The sequence below is a fragment of the Zea mays genome, chromosome 1 (genome assembly GCF_902167145.1).
Source record: "Zea mays cultivar B73 chromosome 1, Zm-B73-REFERENCE-NAM-5.0, whole genome shotgun sequence".
NCBI classification, from domain to species: domain Eukaryota; kingdom Viridiplantae; phylum Streptophyta; class Magnoliopsida; order Poales; family Poaceae; genus Zea; species Zea mays.
Genome location: NC_050096.1, coordinates 230037150 through 230053493, shown reverse-complemented (window position 1 = coordinate 230053493; position 16344 = coordinate 230037150). Strand labels below are relative to the sequence as shown.

At 40.3% G+C, this 16344-nt stretch overlaps 1 protein-coding gene, 1 long non-coding RNA gene and 1 pseudogene across 4 annotated transcripts; 1 reads left to right on the top strand and 2 right to left on the bottom strand.

Moving 5' to 3' along the window:
* LOC100275668 (uncharacterized) lies at positions 1–3366 on the top strand. 3 transcript variants are annotated; one of them, NR_153787.1, is made up of 4 exons: positions 1–149; positions 953–1014; positions 2195–2310; positions 3048–3366. NR_153787.1 is itself a non-coding variant. In NM_001360682.1 (3 exons), the coding sequence occupies exon 2, from the start codon at positions 1009–1011 to the stop codon at positions 1438–1440; it is 432 nt and encodes a 143-aa protein (NP_001347611.1). In that variant the 5' UTR covers positions 20–149; positions 953–1008; the 3' UTR covers positions 1441–2310; positions 3048–3360. The 3 variants fall into 3 exon arrangements, 2 of the variants coding, with proteins under 2 accessions (NP_001143172.1, NP_001347611.1); NM_001360682.1 differs by having other exon boundaries at positions 20–149; positions 953–2310; positions 3048–3360; NM_001149700.2 differs by lacking the exons at positions 2195–2310; positions 3048–3366 and having other exon boundaries at positions 4–149; positions 953–1677.
* Positions 3367–4850: 1484 nt separating this feature from the next.
* LOC109942124 (uncharacterized) lies at positions 4851–5241 on the bottom strand (annotated as a pseudogene).
* Positions 5242–5844: 603 nt separating this feature from the next.
* Positions 5845–6626, bottom strand: LOC103643379 (uncharacterized). Its single transcript, XR_002266828.1, has 3 exons — positions 6602–6626; positions 5957–6040; positions 5845–5881 (listed from the first exon to the last, which is right to left on the bottom strand). It is a non-coding gene; the product is annotated as an uncharacterized lncRNA (long non-coding RNA).
* Positions 6627–16344: the final 9718 nt, after the last annotated feature.

The window sequence follows — 16344 nt, the reverse complement described above, 5'->3', positions numbered from 1 at the left end:
GTTGTTGTTGGCTTCGTGGTCCGTGTTTAACGGGCGTAGAGAGAGAAAGAGAACAGAGCGAGAGAGGGGGAGGACGAAGCCCTCCGCGTCGTCTCCTGCTGTTCCATCCCACATCTATTCTGCCTCGGCTTGCACCTTCGACCTCGCTGGTAAGTTCCATCGCTTTTAATCGACATAGGCCTTTTAGTCGCGAATATTTTGGGTCCGAGCAACGAAGATGCTCCGTCTTGAATTTGGTTTAGCTAGATGTTGTTAATCTTATCGTTCGGTCATGTTTTATCGTGGATTTGGACGTTGAAATGCCGCTATATGAAGAATTAATTTGATTTTATTGCGGATGATAGGGGTGATTGTCGGTTAGAGGGGTTTTACCGTTCAGATCTAGTAAAATTGCACTGGTGAAAGGAGGAGAGGAGTGGGGCAGTTAGGTTTCTGGGTCCACGTTTGTTTAATTATGGTGAGGGTGGTTTCTGGTTCACCTACCCGGTTGAAAGGGATGCGTGCTGACTTGGGAAGGTCCTCCAGTTTTTGTTTGTATCTGCGAGATTCTATATATATCTACTTGGCTAATTTTAAAATCGTTCAAGGTTCAATGCCAGCTGTTCTATCTGCAACTTAGATTTAGGTTTGGTACCATGAATTTTTTATAGATTTGGGCAAACTGCATGAAATCCAGTGGATTATGTCATTATTATAGTGTTAGGCGTGAGTGAACTTTTTCAGATTTATGACGTTGGCAGTTGGGTAAAAATTGGCGCGAAATCATTGTGCTATAATTTGTTTTGTATTATGCTAGATTACACACTGTCGGTTAATCTGTTCTTATCACAATGCAGTTGTCAATGCACAGTGGTCTACCTTTCTTACGCATATTACTTAGATGAGTCTGCTCAGCAGTAGCATAATAGTTCACAGACAGGACTCTGAAGCAAATTTTTGTTTTGAGTTGCAGAAAGTTCTGACCTCAAACTGAAAGGGGCCTGTGAAGCGTTTCCTTGCGGCAGTGCAATGGAGGTATTTGGCAAATCTGTGATTGCTGAGCCCAGCAATGTGATTTTCTTGTCCGCAATCCTTAACACAGAAGGATCAAACCCTAGTCACAAGTGTGACAAGAGGTGCCAGAACGAGAACATTTTTGGGAACATGTACCGTTGCAAACTGACTGGAACCACTCACATCTGTGACAAAAACTGTAACCAGAGAATCCTCTATGACAACCATAACTCGCTCTGCCGAGTGAGTGGGCAGTTTTTTCCGCTCTCTCCATTGGAGCAGCAAGCAGTGAGGGGTATCCGCAGGAAGCACGAAGTGGACAGCAATGAAGGCTGCTCCTTTAAGCGCAGGCGTGGTGCACAGCTGCATCCTTCCCCCTTCGAGAGGTCCTACTCAGCTGTGTCTCCAATCCCGAGCCAGGTTGGAGATGGCATGGACCTGAGCTAGAGCTAACGAGACTTCCTTTTCTTCAGCCAACCACCTAATTCCGTTGTCTACCCTTTTTCCCTTTGGTTACAGGATGGAACTATAAGAGATTCCTTCTTTGTAGACTTTTATGAAGGGATATAAGACTCCTTAGATGCACCGAATAAATGTCTATGTAGTTTCTATTCTGTTTCATGGGACCTTGTTGTAACTCGTGAACTTTGATTGAGCACCTATTCGGATTTAGTAGCACGTTCAGAAAATCATTCGCTGCTTATCTTTTTTCACACTTCCGAGTTAGTTATTTTGTGTGTTTTTTTACTTTGTGTTCAACTAAGTTTCCTTCTAATTTTGATTCTTTAATGCAATTTATTATAATTGAGGTGTACATTTGTCCATCAATGTAAATATGTGAAAGATTCTTTGGCACTGTAATCCAGGCACAGGGAACTGACTGCCTTTGCTGACTGAAGTTTTTGTACAGTTGTTACTAGTGTTTTGCTTGTCAAGTTCCTAATCAAGCTTGAATCATTTACGGTCTGTTCTCATATAGCTCAACTCTATCTGTTTCTTAACTCTTTTTTACAGGTTATGTTTCTAACGCTTAATGTTTTCCTCATGTTCTTTTTTGTCTTGTTTCCCCCCTAACATTTGTTGTGTATGCAGGACCATCCAGGTTCAAATCGTTCTTGGGAAATGTTTTGTTCTTCTTTATATAACTATATTGCTAACTTATTTTCATTTGTTAATTATTTTGCTTTATTTTGATTTGCAGGTGAACATCTCTGGTTCTATTTTCATCGTCGGGTAACAAGAAACTAATCAGGGAGTCTCTTCCCATTTCTTGCAGTGGAGGAATGTTTAGCTACAGCCGCGCAGCATGCTTTCCAGGTAACTGATTATGTAGCAGTTTCGGAGCATGATTACATATTACATCTTTACACTAGGCTCAACTATTATTGATACACAATCATCTTCCTCTTGTATGCATTTAATTATAAGCATGCTGCATATCAAGTGAAAATAAAAGAGAATGTGGCATTCTAGATGATTACAGAAAAACTTGACAGCCGTCATGACATTTTCAGGTCCATGTCAGCATATTGGCAAGTTACTAAGGGTGTGTTTGTTTCACTCCTAAATTATATAAGTTGGATTATGATGGAAGGGTAGCAGGGTAAAATATTATTTTGAAACAATAAATAAGCTAGCATTAGATAATTTATTTGAGCTTATTTGTGATCCTAAAATGATATTTTATTATCTCACCCTTCCATCATAATCCAACTTATATAATTTAGGAGGGAAACAAACATGACCTAAGCTAGTTTCTTTTGCTATCATGCCACAACCTCTGTTACTGGAAATAATAAGCCATGAATCAAGGCATTCTCTTTGCTCATGTAGAAAAGATTATGTTCTTGCTCTAGACTGAGTGAGGAGAGATAGTTCTTGGCTCATCCTGTTCTATTATGCCAACATAAAGCATTTTTGCACCTTGAGATTTTCCGCAACAGTCTAGTATATGGTTGTTACGTCCAGAATGATATGTACATTTCTTTTTCACATAACGGGTGATGTTCCAGGTCCCCTGTTTGACAATTATATTTGTTCTGTATGTTGTGCAGAGCATAAATTGGTGGAAGAGAAGTTTGATGCTACCACTTTGCCAGAAGAACCGAGCCAGACACAATAACATCAAACTGAGTCTGAGATACTGCACTTTACAAATTCTTTCGATATTGGCAGATTGAAGACCAACAAGATTTGAAGAGCAGCAAGATCAGCTTGCACCTGCAGTTTGAAGAAATCCTTTCAAAGAAGACTGCTTGCGGCAATCTTGCCTTCACTCCACAAGCATGTGCTGTGTTATGCGTACCATGTAATGATTGTAGTACTTGACAACTGATACCAAAGTAGTGGATGCTTTTCTTTCGCATGAAGTCATGTTGATTTTTGTACGTTCTAACAGCGTCTCCATCAATATCCTATTGAATCTCCCATACTTCTATACCTATAATTTTCAAGAGATTACCAAAAAAGATAGGAGATATGTTTGAAGATGCTCCTAATGGCAAACGAGGATTGACCTGTGTGGTTGTGGACTTGTGGTGTAACCTTCAAAAGGCCCAAATTTCCATGGCCTATCGGCCTGGTCCAGTTTACCCGTAGAAGCTGTTCATTCATGGTCACTCCGCGGGCCGCCGGCGGCGCTGCCGTGCAGCTTTCAGACGACATGCACATTCGCGTCTGTCTGGGCCGACTGGGCGGCACAATCGTGTCGATCTTTTTTCATAAAAATAAATTTAGCAAAATATACCTTCTCCTTCTAAAAAAACAATCTACACTTGAATTTATAAAAAAAAACAGTTATATTCAAATAGATTCTCTATAAGAATATGTATATGATTAATCCAATGAAATTTAAATGAGGTGGTGTTCGATGGAGCCTCACCCAGCTTGGAGAAACTTCTCCAAAATGTTCAAAACGAAGCCATCAATTGGTGCTTAGCTGATTAAAGGGTTTAGGCTGGCTCCAACAAGACCCTCTAAAGGGTCCTGTACCCTAAATTTAGAGGACGAGGACGTCCTCTAAACGGTCCTCTAAATTTAGAGAACGTTGCTGGATCCTCTATATGTAGAGTTTCTCTAAACGGTTCTCTATCTATTTGAATACTTTAAACAACCGGTTTAATAAAACTAAAATATGTAAAATACATTTGAGAGTATGACAAATACGTATGTACAAAAATTAAAAAAATTAAAAATGTCTTTAATATAGGTATTTACATATAGAGGACGTGATTTAGAGGACGTTGTTGGAGAGAAAGTAGATATAGGAGATGGAATCTTTTAGAGAAGACTGTAAATGACGGATATAGAGGATGTATATAGAGAACGTTGCTGGAGATAGTCTTAGTGAGTTGTGAAGCCAGGTCGTTACTGGAGAGTTGAGTTATGCCTTTACTTTTGCATGTGAAATCGCTGCAATTATCCAAGTTTCAACATAATCAATACTTCATTTTACTATTTTTATTTAGGGACTTGAGGTTATCTTCTTATAAAATGTTTATTAGTCTTGGTAACTTATTTTTATTTTTGTCAACACTAAATTAGTTTATTAATTTAATTGTATTTTTATGATTTTCTATAAAAGAAATTAATAATAAATAGCCTAAGAAATTCATGAAATTTTACGAAATCATAACATACTAGGTGTATGCCCGTGCGTTGCTACGGATTTAACATCTTTTAGAGGTTAAAAAGATCTACATACATTAAAAGATATATATATATATATGTGTGTGTGTGTGTGTGTGTGTTTGCTTTGCCATACAAATTTAAAAATTATCAAAAAGTATTTATACAAAACTGTAATAGATATAGACACGTAGATAGTATCTTTAAGCAGTGTACATGTGTAGATACTATCATAAATTCAAATCCATCCTATAGCCCCAACCCCACCACATCCCCGGGAAGATAAACCGCATGATAAAAAACAAGGGGCACATGTTTAAGTTTTGAGAGCAGAGATCGATTTGGATCAGGTTAGAAATAGAGGATCAAATCGATCTCAGGCCAGGTGTTTAATACTTGGAGGGTCTTGTCCACGTTCTTGGCCCTTTTCTTGGGCCGCTGGGGCAGCTTGGTGCCCTTCATCGCAAGGAAATCGTCGTCCTTCTCCTTCTGTGACAGCGAGATGTAGATCAGCGACAGCTCGAACCGCTCCACGCCTAGCTTCTCGCCGACGGTGGCGGTGGCGGCGTCGTTGTCCGTCAACGGCGACTCTTAGTGGTGGTGGTGGTAGACGGCGTCCATGGTGGACCTGTGCGCCTTGTCCGCCGATGACCGCTTCTGCCCGACGGCGGCGCCGCCCGATCAATCCTCGACGGTCCTGAAAAGAACGGAGAAGAAATGTTAATGATGACGCGATTGCGATGATGGAGTGAGTAGTCGGGGCGACGGTTGACAAGTTGAGGAAAAAGGGTGGGGGTCGGGTGGTGTGGTGGATCGCCTACCAGAGAGCCTTGGGGCTTCACTCCTACACTCTCAGCCCAGCCTCAACAAAGGTGGACTGAGCAAAGCACTGCTCCTGCTGTTGTATACTATGTGGTGTCTACAACTCTAGATAGAAAGAATGGATAGGAAGCTGAGATTTGTATATTTATAACCCATCTACTCTATAGTGTAGCAAAGACCCTAAAATATGCAATTCATTCATCCCATTGACAGCATCCCAAGAGAATATTGTGGTTGGTGCAGAAGAAAGTGTGCATAGCGACACTAATGAAGTTGCATTACACAAGGGAGCTTTCATTGTATAATTCATGTGCACAGCAGACTGGATATGCTACATATATACCTCCGCGATGGAGAGCTCAAGGCGAAACTTTGGGCCATCATAGTGGTGTAAAACTGGACATAACGGCTTGCAAAGCTTCCTAACGCGGATCCTCACCTGACATGATGAAGGTGTCAGAGCAAGAAACCAAAGGAGATGAGAAATTGACATAACGATAGATGTTATCAGTACCTGCGCTGGGAATCTAGATTCACCTTTACACTTCTTATCCTCCCATGCAGTGGGATCTATATTAGACCCACCGAAACTGGCAACCTGAGCAAATCCATTTGGAAAAATAGAATATAAGAGTTTCTTAGATTTGTACTGAAGTGCGATTGAAATTTAAAACTTCAAAGACAACAAGACATTTTATTTACTTAAACCAACTAAAATGATGAATCGGTGATCTAACAGAAATGGGTAGCAACAAAAAAGTATAGATCTAGATGTATACAGAGCACACCTACACCGAACTACAAAATAATGTCCTAACAGTTTTGACCAGTACACCAACAGTGCGCAAAACAATACAAATGATTGGATACAGGCTAAAACCCAACCATTAAAAGACTGCAAATCATCCACCTACAATGCAATCAAACCACGCCTCTTTTATGCATTTGCAATAGTAGCTGGATGTTCCTTTTTTTAAATGTCACCAAACCATTTGTAAGAATGGATGAATCAAAGAGGCTTTGCAGGAATAAGGAGATCAGACTATCTTGTCACGGGCACAATTTTTTAGCTCAGCCTATCTTACATATAACGAACAAACAAATGTTTAACAATTTCAGAGAGGCTTCGCGGGAATGAGAAAATCAGATAATCACACACCTCAAATACCCCATGAAGCTGGTGATTAAATGTGCTGCCACATAAGCAAATATGATAATATTGGACGAATTTAATAAGAGAGTGAGTTTTATTGGATGTGTTTCTCTCACAACTATATGATGGACAACATGTCTTTCACTACCCACGAGGCTAAAGGTAATGATGGGTGTTGCTCTAGATACAAGCGTTATAACCACGGATAATTCTTTATTTACATACCAAGAGTGTTAATTATTATAATGGGCAATCCTGTTGGTTGTTTCTTGTACTGCAGAACCCCTTAACTTTCTATATTGGTGTCTTCCTCTGTGGACCTGTGTTTGGTCATTATATGCAGAATAGCTGATAGTATTGATAACATTCAATATTCAGCCAACTTAGAACTCTTTAAGTGACCATGGTTAAACTGCCGATTAGTAACACCATATGATTGAAGCCTATTGGCTTAGATAAGTGTAAAACAAATGATAATGTTGGCTGGAGATCAACATGGTGACTATTGGGTGTTCAGGGGCAATTCATGCACTTGTGCAGCTATTGAGTAATGGAAGTCAACAGGGTAAAAAGGATGCAGCAACATCACTGTTTAACTTGTGTAGTATTTACCAGGGCAACAAGGGGAAGGCTGTTAGAGCTGGATTGGTACCTATACTACCAGAACTGCTCATGGAGACTGAAAGTGGGATGGTAGATGAGGCCCTTGCAATATTGGTGATGCTTCTGCAGTGCCTGTACTTGTTGGAGTTATCAAGAAATGCACCAAAAGGTGTTCCTAGCTGCATCTGTATATAAACCAGATCATCATGAAACAAAAAATGAGTTTAAAACACACTGGAAGACAACCCAGTCTAGCATATAATTCAGAAAAATATTTTTTGGCATACCTTTCTAGCAATATAACCATCTAGCCAATCAGTGACTGCGACAGCAAGGAAGATGCCTGTTGTGGTCATAGCTGCCCATGGACCCTCCATGTAGAAAGCTGTTGGTGGTAGAAATGATAACAACATGTAAAAATAAGAGAAACAAACCAAAAAAATGCATCGTCAGTCCAATAAACACTATTATATTGAACATAAGCATCAAACCAAAAAACTTGTAAGCAGGTATAAATAGCAGCGCCCAGTAGAAACCAAAAGAAGTATATTGTGTCTGAAGCAATAATGCATGGTTCTTAATCCTGCTACATAGGAGCAGAAGAAAAGACAAAGTTGTCCAAGAAGGTTCGTGGTCAAGTCCAACTGCATGAAAATTAAGTTTGATGCATAGGAGCGTAGTTTAATGCAGCAAGCGTAGTTTAGGGAGTGTTATCGCGTGACAGAAAATTTTAGGGAGAATCTGGTGAAGAAACCGAGTATAATCAAGGTTTAGCAAATACAAAAAATGAGAAAAACAAACAGCTGCTTCTGCAGTGTACATGTAGAGCTAACATTTTCAAAGCAACTCAACAAGCAATGCTTGCCCCGTCAAAAAGAAACAAAGCAATGTTTGATACTGAACTTTTCTTCGGTACACAGTTATTAGCTACAACAATGAGAGACAATAAGAGAAATTCGTACAGTGAATTGAGAAAATAAGATAATCATGACATCGGTACTATTAACCAGTACCCTTCCTCCCTGCCACTGCTGCCCTCCGTGGCAAGGTGAGCGATGTTTCCCATGCTATGAGCACGTTGAAGAGCTAGGGTTGGTGGTGGCGAGAAGAATCTCTTTGTGAGTAGAGGATGGACGACGGAGGAGGAGGATGCTAGAGGGGGCGTAAAGACGGCGGCCATACCTGAGCCAGGGCATGAAGACGGGGGCCATGAGGATCCAGAAGCGCACCCCTGCCAGGGCAACGTTGCCGGGACCGCCGCCTCTGCCTCCTCCTCCCCTACCGCTGCAGCGTCTCACGATGAGATGCCAAAGCTTATTATTGATTTACCTGTTGTTGCTCATATCTCTAGTGACAACAACCCAAGTTGTCGCAATTGCATCAATGCCTTCTATGATTGATGTCATACCGTATTGCGGGAGAATGGTTGGAATCTGCAGATTGTTAGCCCAATGAGATTTATATTCAGTCTGGTCTTTCGATAGTCAACGAAACAAAATAAACAAATCTGATGAGTTAGATCCAACCCCTGTCTGCACCAGTTAGTCCATTGATGTTTCTCTACTCTAGACTGATAGGAGACAACCATGTTATACTCAATAATCAATATGGGGTTAGATGATTAAATACTTGCCATATCTCCTTTTTTAAACACCCCAGTTAATGTCTGGTTAAAATAGCACCATAAAAGAGTAATATGCCCAATTTTCAGAGAGAGAGGAATTGTTGTCAATAGAATATTTATTTCATGTCACGTTGTATGGTACTGCAGCTTTTGAAATGGGCCTTTGCCTTCCTAAGCAGCATAACTAATACTCGCTTTCTTTCTCGAGCTGCTAAAACATACTCAAACACGATGCTCTAATAAATCATGTCATTTTATTTTTAACATCAAGCCAGTATATCGTCTCTTGAAATTCATCTGCTGCTTGTGATAAATTTCATGTGGATCCTAGGAAAAAAATGTGGGTTATCATGATGCTAATACAGTCATAGGTTCACCCAGATGCAAGTATTTCTAGTCTTTATTGAGGAAAACAAGTGCTTCTAACATTAAAAGAAACTACAACATCCATATTCATTCAGGTTTGAAGTAGTGTACAAGTGCAAGAAAAAAACATTCATATTCCATTGTTAGAAGTAGTGTACCCGTACAAGAAAGATTAAAAGTGTGCCAACAAACCTGGATTATTTTGTCAACAGCCTTGTAAGCTGCATCGACTGGACAAAGTAATATATCAAATACCTTATGGGTGAGAGGGAGGACGATGGAGTAGTAATATTTTGTCAACAGCCTTGTAACCACATCCACATAAAGAGAAAACAAAGAAGTCGGTTCCTTTTAATTCAAAATGTGCCCTCTCGATCAAGACAATGATACACTTTTTGATGGGCGAAGCAAAGCAGTAGCACAAAAAAGGAAAGTACTCTGAAGTCTGAACAGTTTCGTAAAGTAACTTGGAGATATTGGATGGGAAGCATAGATCAGTTAAATAGTGTATTTCAAGAGCAAATAATGGTCAGGTGGCATGTAACTGCATGGAAGAATGGCATGAAAATTTTAATGCTTTTAGTTGAGTCTCAAACTCCCATCACGACAAGGAGATTTTGTTGTAGGATCTTAATACTACCTTACAGCACAGAACAGAAACTTCACAAGGTAGTAAACACTAAAACAATCAGAAAATTCAATAAATACTTACATGAAAGAAAGCTAAGGCAGAATGCTGCTTGCTTGTACACATTTTGCTGAAAATGAAGTTCGGAATTCTACCTGTTTGCATTGAAATAAAAATATCCAGTCATCAAAGAACCAGGGAAATTGAAACATACACCTAACTTTATGGGCAAGAAACTTCTGGGGCAATTCTTAAAAAAGAACCCCCTACAAGTTTCCTCACTAACCAAAAGAAATGAGAAGACTCCAAACTTCATAAGGTAGTCAGATTTTGATACTATTGCTATCGAAGTAGACAAACTATATTTTTAATGATAGGCACTAAAGTTATATAGCAATTGTGTCTCTAAATTAAGTTGCGTAGTTGGGTAAGGAATTTAACTGGTTGCCATCAGCCCATCAAACCATATGAAATTCTTCTCAGGCTCCTCTAATCCTTCTATAAGATGAGAGTGACACATTTGTAACAGTTGTAGGCACCTACAGGCTACAAGTCTTGACAAAATAGTAAAGCGGGCAGGAATGTACTGGAAATTTGGGAGATAACAATATTAGAATTCCATTAAAAACAAGTACAGATCACCTACACTAACTATTCAACAGATTACTATATTTTTTAGACAAACACCTTGTATACAATGGCATATGAAAGCAAGAAGTAACCATCATGACAACCACCCATTGAGGAAGAGAACTGAATAAGTGGAGCATTGTACGTTCATTGATCCCAATATTTTTCAGAAGTGTCAATATGCCACATTCTCTGAAAAATAATAGTACGTTCATTGATCGTCAATCTTTTCAGCGAGTTTTAGAGGTTAGCATTATTTCTTTCACTGGGCAGAAAATTTGTATCTATGATAAATACATTTCCTTAACCAATATAACTTAAACTTTACAGTTGGACCCTCATAATGTTGATGCTCTAGTAGCACTGGCAATCATGGACTTGCAAACAAATGAAGGTAAATTCAAAGCATGCTAAGAGAAAGCTCACCTTGTGATCTAAGCGAGCATCGGACAGTCCAATCAATTCTAGGAAGATCTAGGCTCTGAAATTCGAATCGTAAAGGAAGTCAGCCACAGTCAATCAGGGAAGTTCAGTGACATAATGCATTCACTTCGCTTATGGAATAACAATTGAAATCAGTGCTCAAGGGCAACATCAACTCAATTACCTAAGGATATTCCTGCACCTGAGGCGCAAGAGTCTGCTTCAGCTATTCCTGCACCTGATAAAGCACCAAATTACATGACAACTAAACATAAAAATGCAACAGAAAGGTTTCACCTGTTACAAATCGTTTACACAGGTTTCCTTGACTAAACTGTGCAGACACCTGTTTATAAGAGCACAAAATAGCTTACATACCTTTGTATTTGTACCAATATATGCACAACCTGGTGAAACATCGAGAATGCTGAATAGTTGGTCTTGAGAAAGTGAAGGGTTCACTACATAAGCATCCAGCTGTTCATTAGTCAGAACATTAGAACCATGAGGCACCTTCACTGTCTCAATGCTACTCCAGAAAGAATCAGAAGTGGATTTAATACCCAAATCAACAACCTCTTCAAGTTCTTTACTCATCCATCTTGAAAAGCTGTCATTTTTCTTCAAACCAGGAGTCTCAATCGTCAATAGATCCAATGATGACTGCTTCAAGAGTGAATGTTTGATGCTACCATCATTATATCTATCTCTGTTCACCTGAAAATTTTGCATAAATGGTCATTGTCATAAATCATATTGAACACCATCAAATAGTTGTACCCATGCTCACACTATAAGGGTCATACAAGCATTAGATGTACATCTGCTTTCATTGCATATTGTTGTATTTTCAGTTCCTTTAAATCAAATGTATCATTAGCAATTGAAGTACACCTACTCTGAACGAGCTACAATGCTTTTGATGCAACATGTTTGGAGGCTACAAGCAGCTTTGGGAGAACAATATGAAATTACCAAGTGTACCAAACAGGAATATGATGATATTGTAAACCGGTTTAATTCTCAAAGTATTAACATTAGAATCAGGGTTACACTGCCTAAGGTCCTTATTGTTGATAGCTTGGATCTAAATGGTACCTTTTGTGTAAAGGGCATATAAAGTGAATATCCTTCAAATCTAAAAAATAAGAATGTAGTCACAGTAAAGGGGACTACATTTTGAAGCCTTTCATATTCCTATTTGGTCCTTTGTTTGGCATTTTTCTAACCACCTCTGGTGGATTACATTTGGTGATTTCAGATTGTTCCATATACTTGAATGCATAAATTGTATTATTTGAAAGTTGAATGCCATGCCATGCAGTGAAATGGTGACGAGACAAGTAGAGAGTTTAGTGAGTGAGGAGACAACAACATCACCTTCTTGATGACCAGCAAATGCTAAAGCAACTGAGATCCTTCTGTCCTTGGACTCCACAACTACAAGAGAGGGTACACGAGCCATATAAATTAACTAAGATTTAGTAAGTCCAGATCCAAAAGCAAGAAAGATATAACCCTTTGGTTAGATTAATTGTACTGGTAAGCTCATGAGAACATTCTATTCAAAAAATAGCAACCATATTATCACATATAAGCAGGCAATATGCTTTTGGAGGTAAGAAGATCAAGGCCCAAGTTACCTGCAAGAAAAGGTGAATACTCTATGATAAGGAGACTGACAGGATGGTTCTTTGAGTGAATTTCTTCCACTTTGGTGGCACCAGTCTGTGGTTTCACCAGTCGCCAGTTGCCTGCTACCTTGAGTAAGCTAGAAAGATCCCTTTGTGCTCACTACAACCAAGCACCATTCAGCTTAGCACAAAATAAGAACAGAAGCATAGAAAGGAAATAATTATAAAATCATTTGACTCACGAAGCTAGAAGGTGCTGAAGTACATGTTAGCCGGCGGTGGCACCCTACCTGCAGTTCTACATGTTCGAAAACCAGAGCCTTGTTTTGGATGTCCAGAATGAACCCTTGACCTTGCAAATCTGCTTGATCCGTTTTTTTAAATCAAATGGAGAAGATTAACCGTCGGCAACCCAGTTCAACAAACCAATCACAAGTACATAATCGTGCAATCTAGTCGCCTAACCCACCCCGGTCACACCTTTGTTCGGGTCGTGCCCCGCAAAATGGAATCTGATGATAAACATGTAAAAGCGCAGCTCGATGGCATTCGCTGCATCGCGCTGAGCCTGCTTCGAAATAGACCTGTCTCCTGATACACCCCGGTGCAGCTATCTAAGCAGCCCTAGTTCGTCTTCGCCTTGGGGACTTCTTGCCGCCCTGTCGCTTCGGGATGGAGTTCTTCATGCCCAGAAAGAAGAGCAGAGCTCCGATCAGCGCCAAATCTTGGGTGAACTTCGCAAAGAGGCCTGCAAATTCTGCCTTCTCCATATCGTAGTTGTAGAAGTCATGGATGATAGGAGTGATCAAAGCAAGGTACAACAGTAGGAGATAAGCACCGAGAGAGCTGCTCAAAATAAAAAGGAGGCTTCCAAGACCCTTAAGACCAATTGTAGCAGCAACCACATGCTTCAACTCAATGTGTGGCACAGCTACTCCCAGATGAGCAGAGAATGCAAGGGGCTCCAGCGCCAGCGGTCCAGCGGGCATTGTAGGTGATTAGGATGCGAGAACTGTGTGTGCTCTCTTCAGATTCAAAGTTCATCAGGATTCAGGAGCTTGAGCTGACTGAGTGAACACTGAACAGGGAGCCAAGGGGGGATCACAGCCTGCGGTTCTGGGAAGAGAAGGTGAATCAGTTCGTTCACACCGGCGGTATCCGACCTGCTGGAGATTGCCAGGGGGGCCACGTGCAGTGCTGATATGATGCCGCAGCATCTGCAGGGTGTACCACAGCTTAATAATATCATATCATATCATGACGTGAACCATGGTAGATTAGGAACGATGGCACCGATGATAACATGTAACCGGCAGCAAAATACAAAAGCCTGTTCTACAACATCTGCTCCGCGTAACATCAGATCATCCTGGACTATGCATGTAGCTAACTGCTGACGGTTATGCCAGTGTCTCTACTACTGCTTGAGGACGACCGTACCGTAGCAAGGACCAAGGACGACACCATGATTACTGTGGCAAGCTTCATCAAGGAGATGCAGATCCATGGGTTTACGGCTGGCCGGCACCTGACACCACCATGAGTCCACGAGTTTAATTGCGACGTTAACGTACCCGCGGCGATGGGGACCTGGCCTGTGCCTATGGAGCTCTCTCGGATGGTGGGATCGAGACGGCCGGGGCTTGATCCGTTTGGATCTGCTTTTTGCTGGATCTGAAAATAATGTTTAAGTCGATGGTTTACTACGGGAACACCTCGATCGGAGGTGTGAGGTGTGGCCCAAGGGCCTGAGTATTACCGCCTCTTTGAGATCCGGCTCGTCGCGACCAATGACATGCTTACCTCGCTGCTTGCGCGATGACTCGAGGATGAGGCTGAGCACGAAGACGAACATCTCGCTGACCAGAACTCCAGAACCAGAACTTCAGGAGCATGAGGAGCGTGAAGACGACGACCTGGGAGCTGGGCATCGCACCACCTCCTTCAGCATGAACCTCGCGACTCCGATCTTCTCGGCCACTACCCACGAGCATTGTGGGCTTCCCCAGGACGGCGCCCACGGTGGGAAAGTCGGGGGAGGTCGTCGACGCCGCCACGGCCGCGTTTGCGACGGGGCGGTGAGGCGCAAGCGCTCTGCGTGGGCATGGGGATGTGCGCAGAGCGAGAGGCGGAGGGAGGAGAACGTGGGACGGTGGTGGAGACGATGGAAGCAGTTGTCAGGGAGAAGATGTGAACGCACAAATCGACAACAATGGGCCGCACCAACTGTTGGGCCGCACAAACTGGGCTGCATAAACCGCAGCGCTTCTATGTGTTTTTTTATTAGTGCCATACCGGCTACGGAGAGCATAGAAACGTGGCTTATAAGCGTTAGTGTATGTTGTCTGTTGCTCAGACTAAAAGTGTTAGTGTGTTGTCTGTTACTCAGATTTTTGGGCGGCGCGGGACTGTCCGTCGATGGCAGAACGGGTTGGTGGCAGAACAGGTCAAAGGCAGAACAGTCAGAGGCAGACTACTATTACTTACTTAATAAGTAGTAGAGATGTCCATGTATAATACTAAAAAATGTTTGGACTATAAAATTCATAAGATGCCAACGTTTCTTGTATTTCGCTTCCACTTGTTGCATGAGTTGCATGTGAAATCACCCTAAGTACCTAAGTTTCAACATAATCAAGACTTCACTTTATTATTTTCATGTGGTGACTTGAGGTTATCTTCTTATAAAATGTTTATTAGTCTTGGTAATTTCTTTGCAATTTTTTGTCGAAACTAGAATAATTTATGAATTTAATTGTATTTTGATGATATTGTGCTCAAAGAAATTAATAATACACAAATAGCCTCAAACATTTATGAAATCTTACAGAGTCACAAGTCACAGCATATGTCCACATATAATACTAAAAATATTTGGACCATAAAATCTATGTTTCTTCTATTTCATTTTCACTTGTGTAAGTTACATTTCACTTTCACGTGTAAGTTACATTTCACTTTCACTTGTGTAAGTTACACGCCAAATCACTCTATGTATCCAAGTTTCAACATAACCAATACTTTATCATTTTCATTGTGGGGACTTATGGTTATATTTTTATCAAATGTTTATTAGACTTTATAACTTATTTCCAATTTTTGGTCGACATTACAATATTTTATGAATTTAATGGCATTTTGATGATTTTCTGTAGAAAGAAATTAATAATACACAAATAGCCTTAGAAATTCATAAAATTTTGCAGAATCGCAATATATGTTCACATATAATCCTCAAAAGTGTTTGGATCATAAATTGTACAAGACATCAATGTTTCTTTCATTTTCACTTTCCATTTGTTGCGTGAATTACACGTCAAATCACTAAGTATCCAAGTTTTAACGTAATCAATACTTCAGTTTATCATTTTCATGTGGGGACATGAGGTTTTCTTCTTGTAGAATGTTTGTTAGTCTTGGCAACTTATTTGCATTTTTGGTCGATAATAGAATATTTTATGAATTTATATGTATTTTGATATTTTTCTGCAAAAAGAAATTAACAATACACAAATAGCCCCAAAAATTCAAGAAATTTTATAAAGGCACAACATATGTCCGCATATAATTCTAAAAAAATGTTTAGACTCAAGGAGTGGCTAAATGATTACAACAATTGTGATTTGTGTGGAATGGTGTCTTACACGACATCCGACAAAAAATCTGTTAACGACACTATCCGTGTCTGACTATTTTTGTATTCGACACACGATTATCCATATTTGCATCTAAAACATCTGTATTTGTATTTGTATCCAAAGCCATCCGTATTCGAATTCGAACCCAAATAAAAATATGAAAACAAATATGGTGTCGGTGATATCCGTCTATATTCGATCTG

Coding starts and splice junctions, on each gene's coding strand:
- LOC100275668 (NM_001360682.1), top strand. CDS start 1,009: ATGGAGGTATTTGGCAAATCTGTGATTGCTGAGCCCAGCAATGTGATT.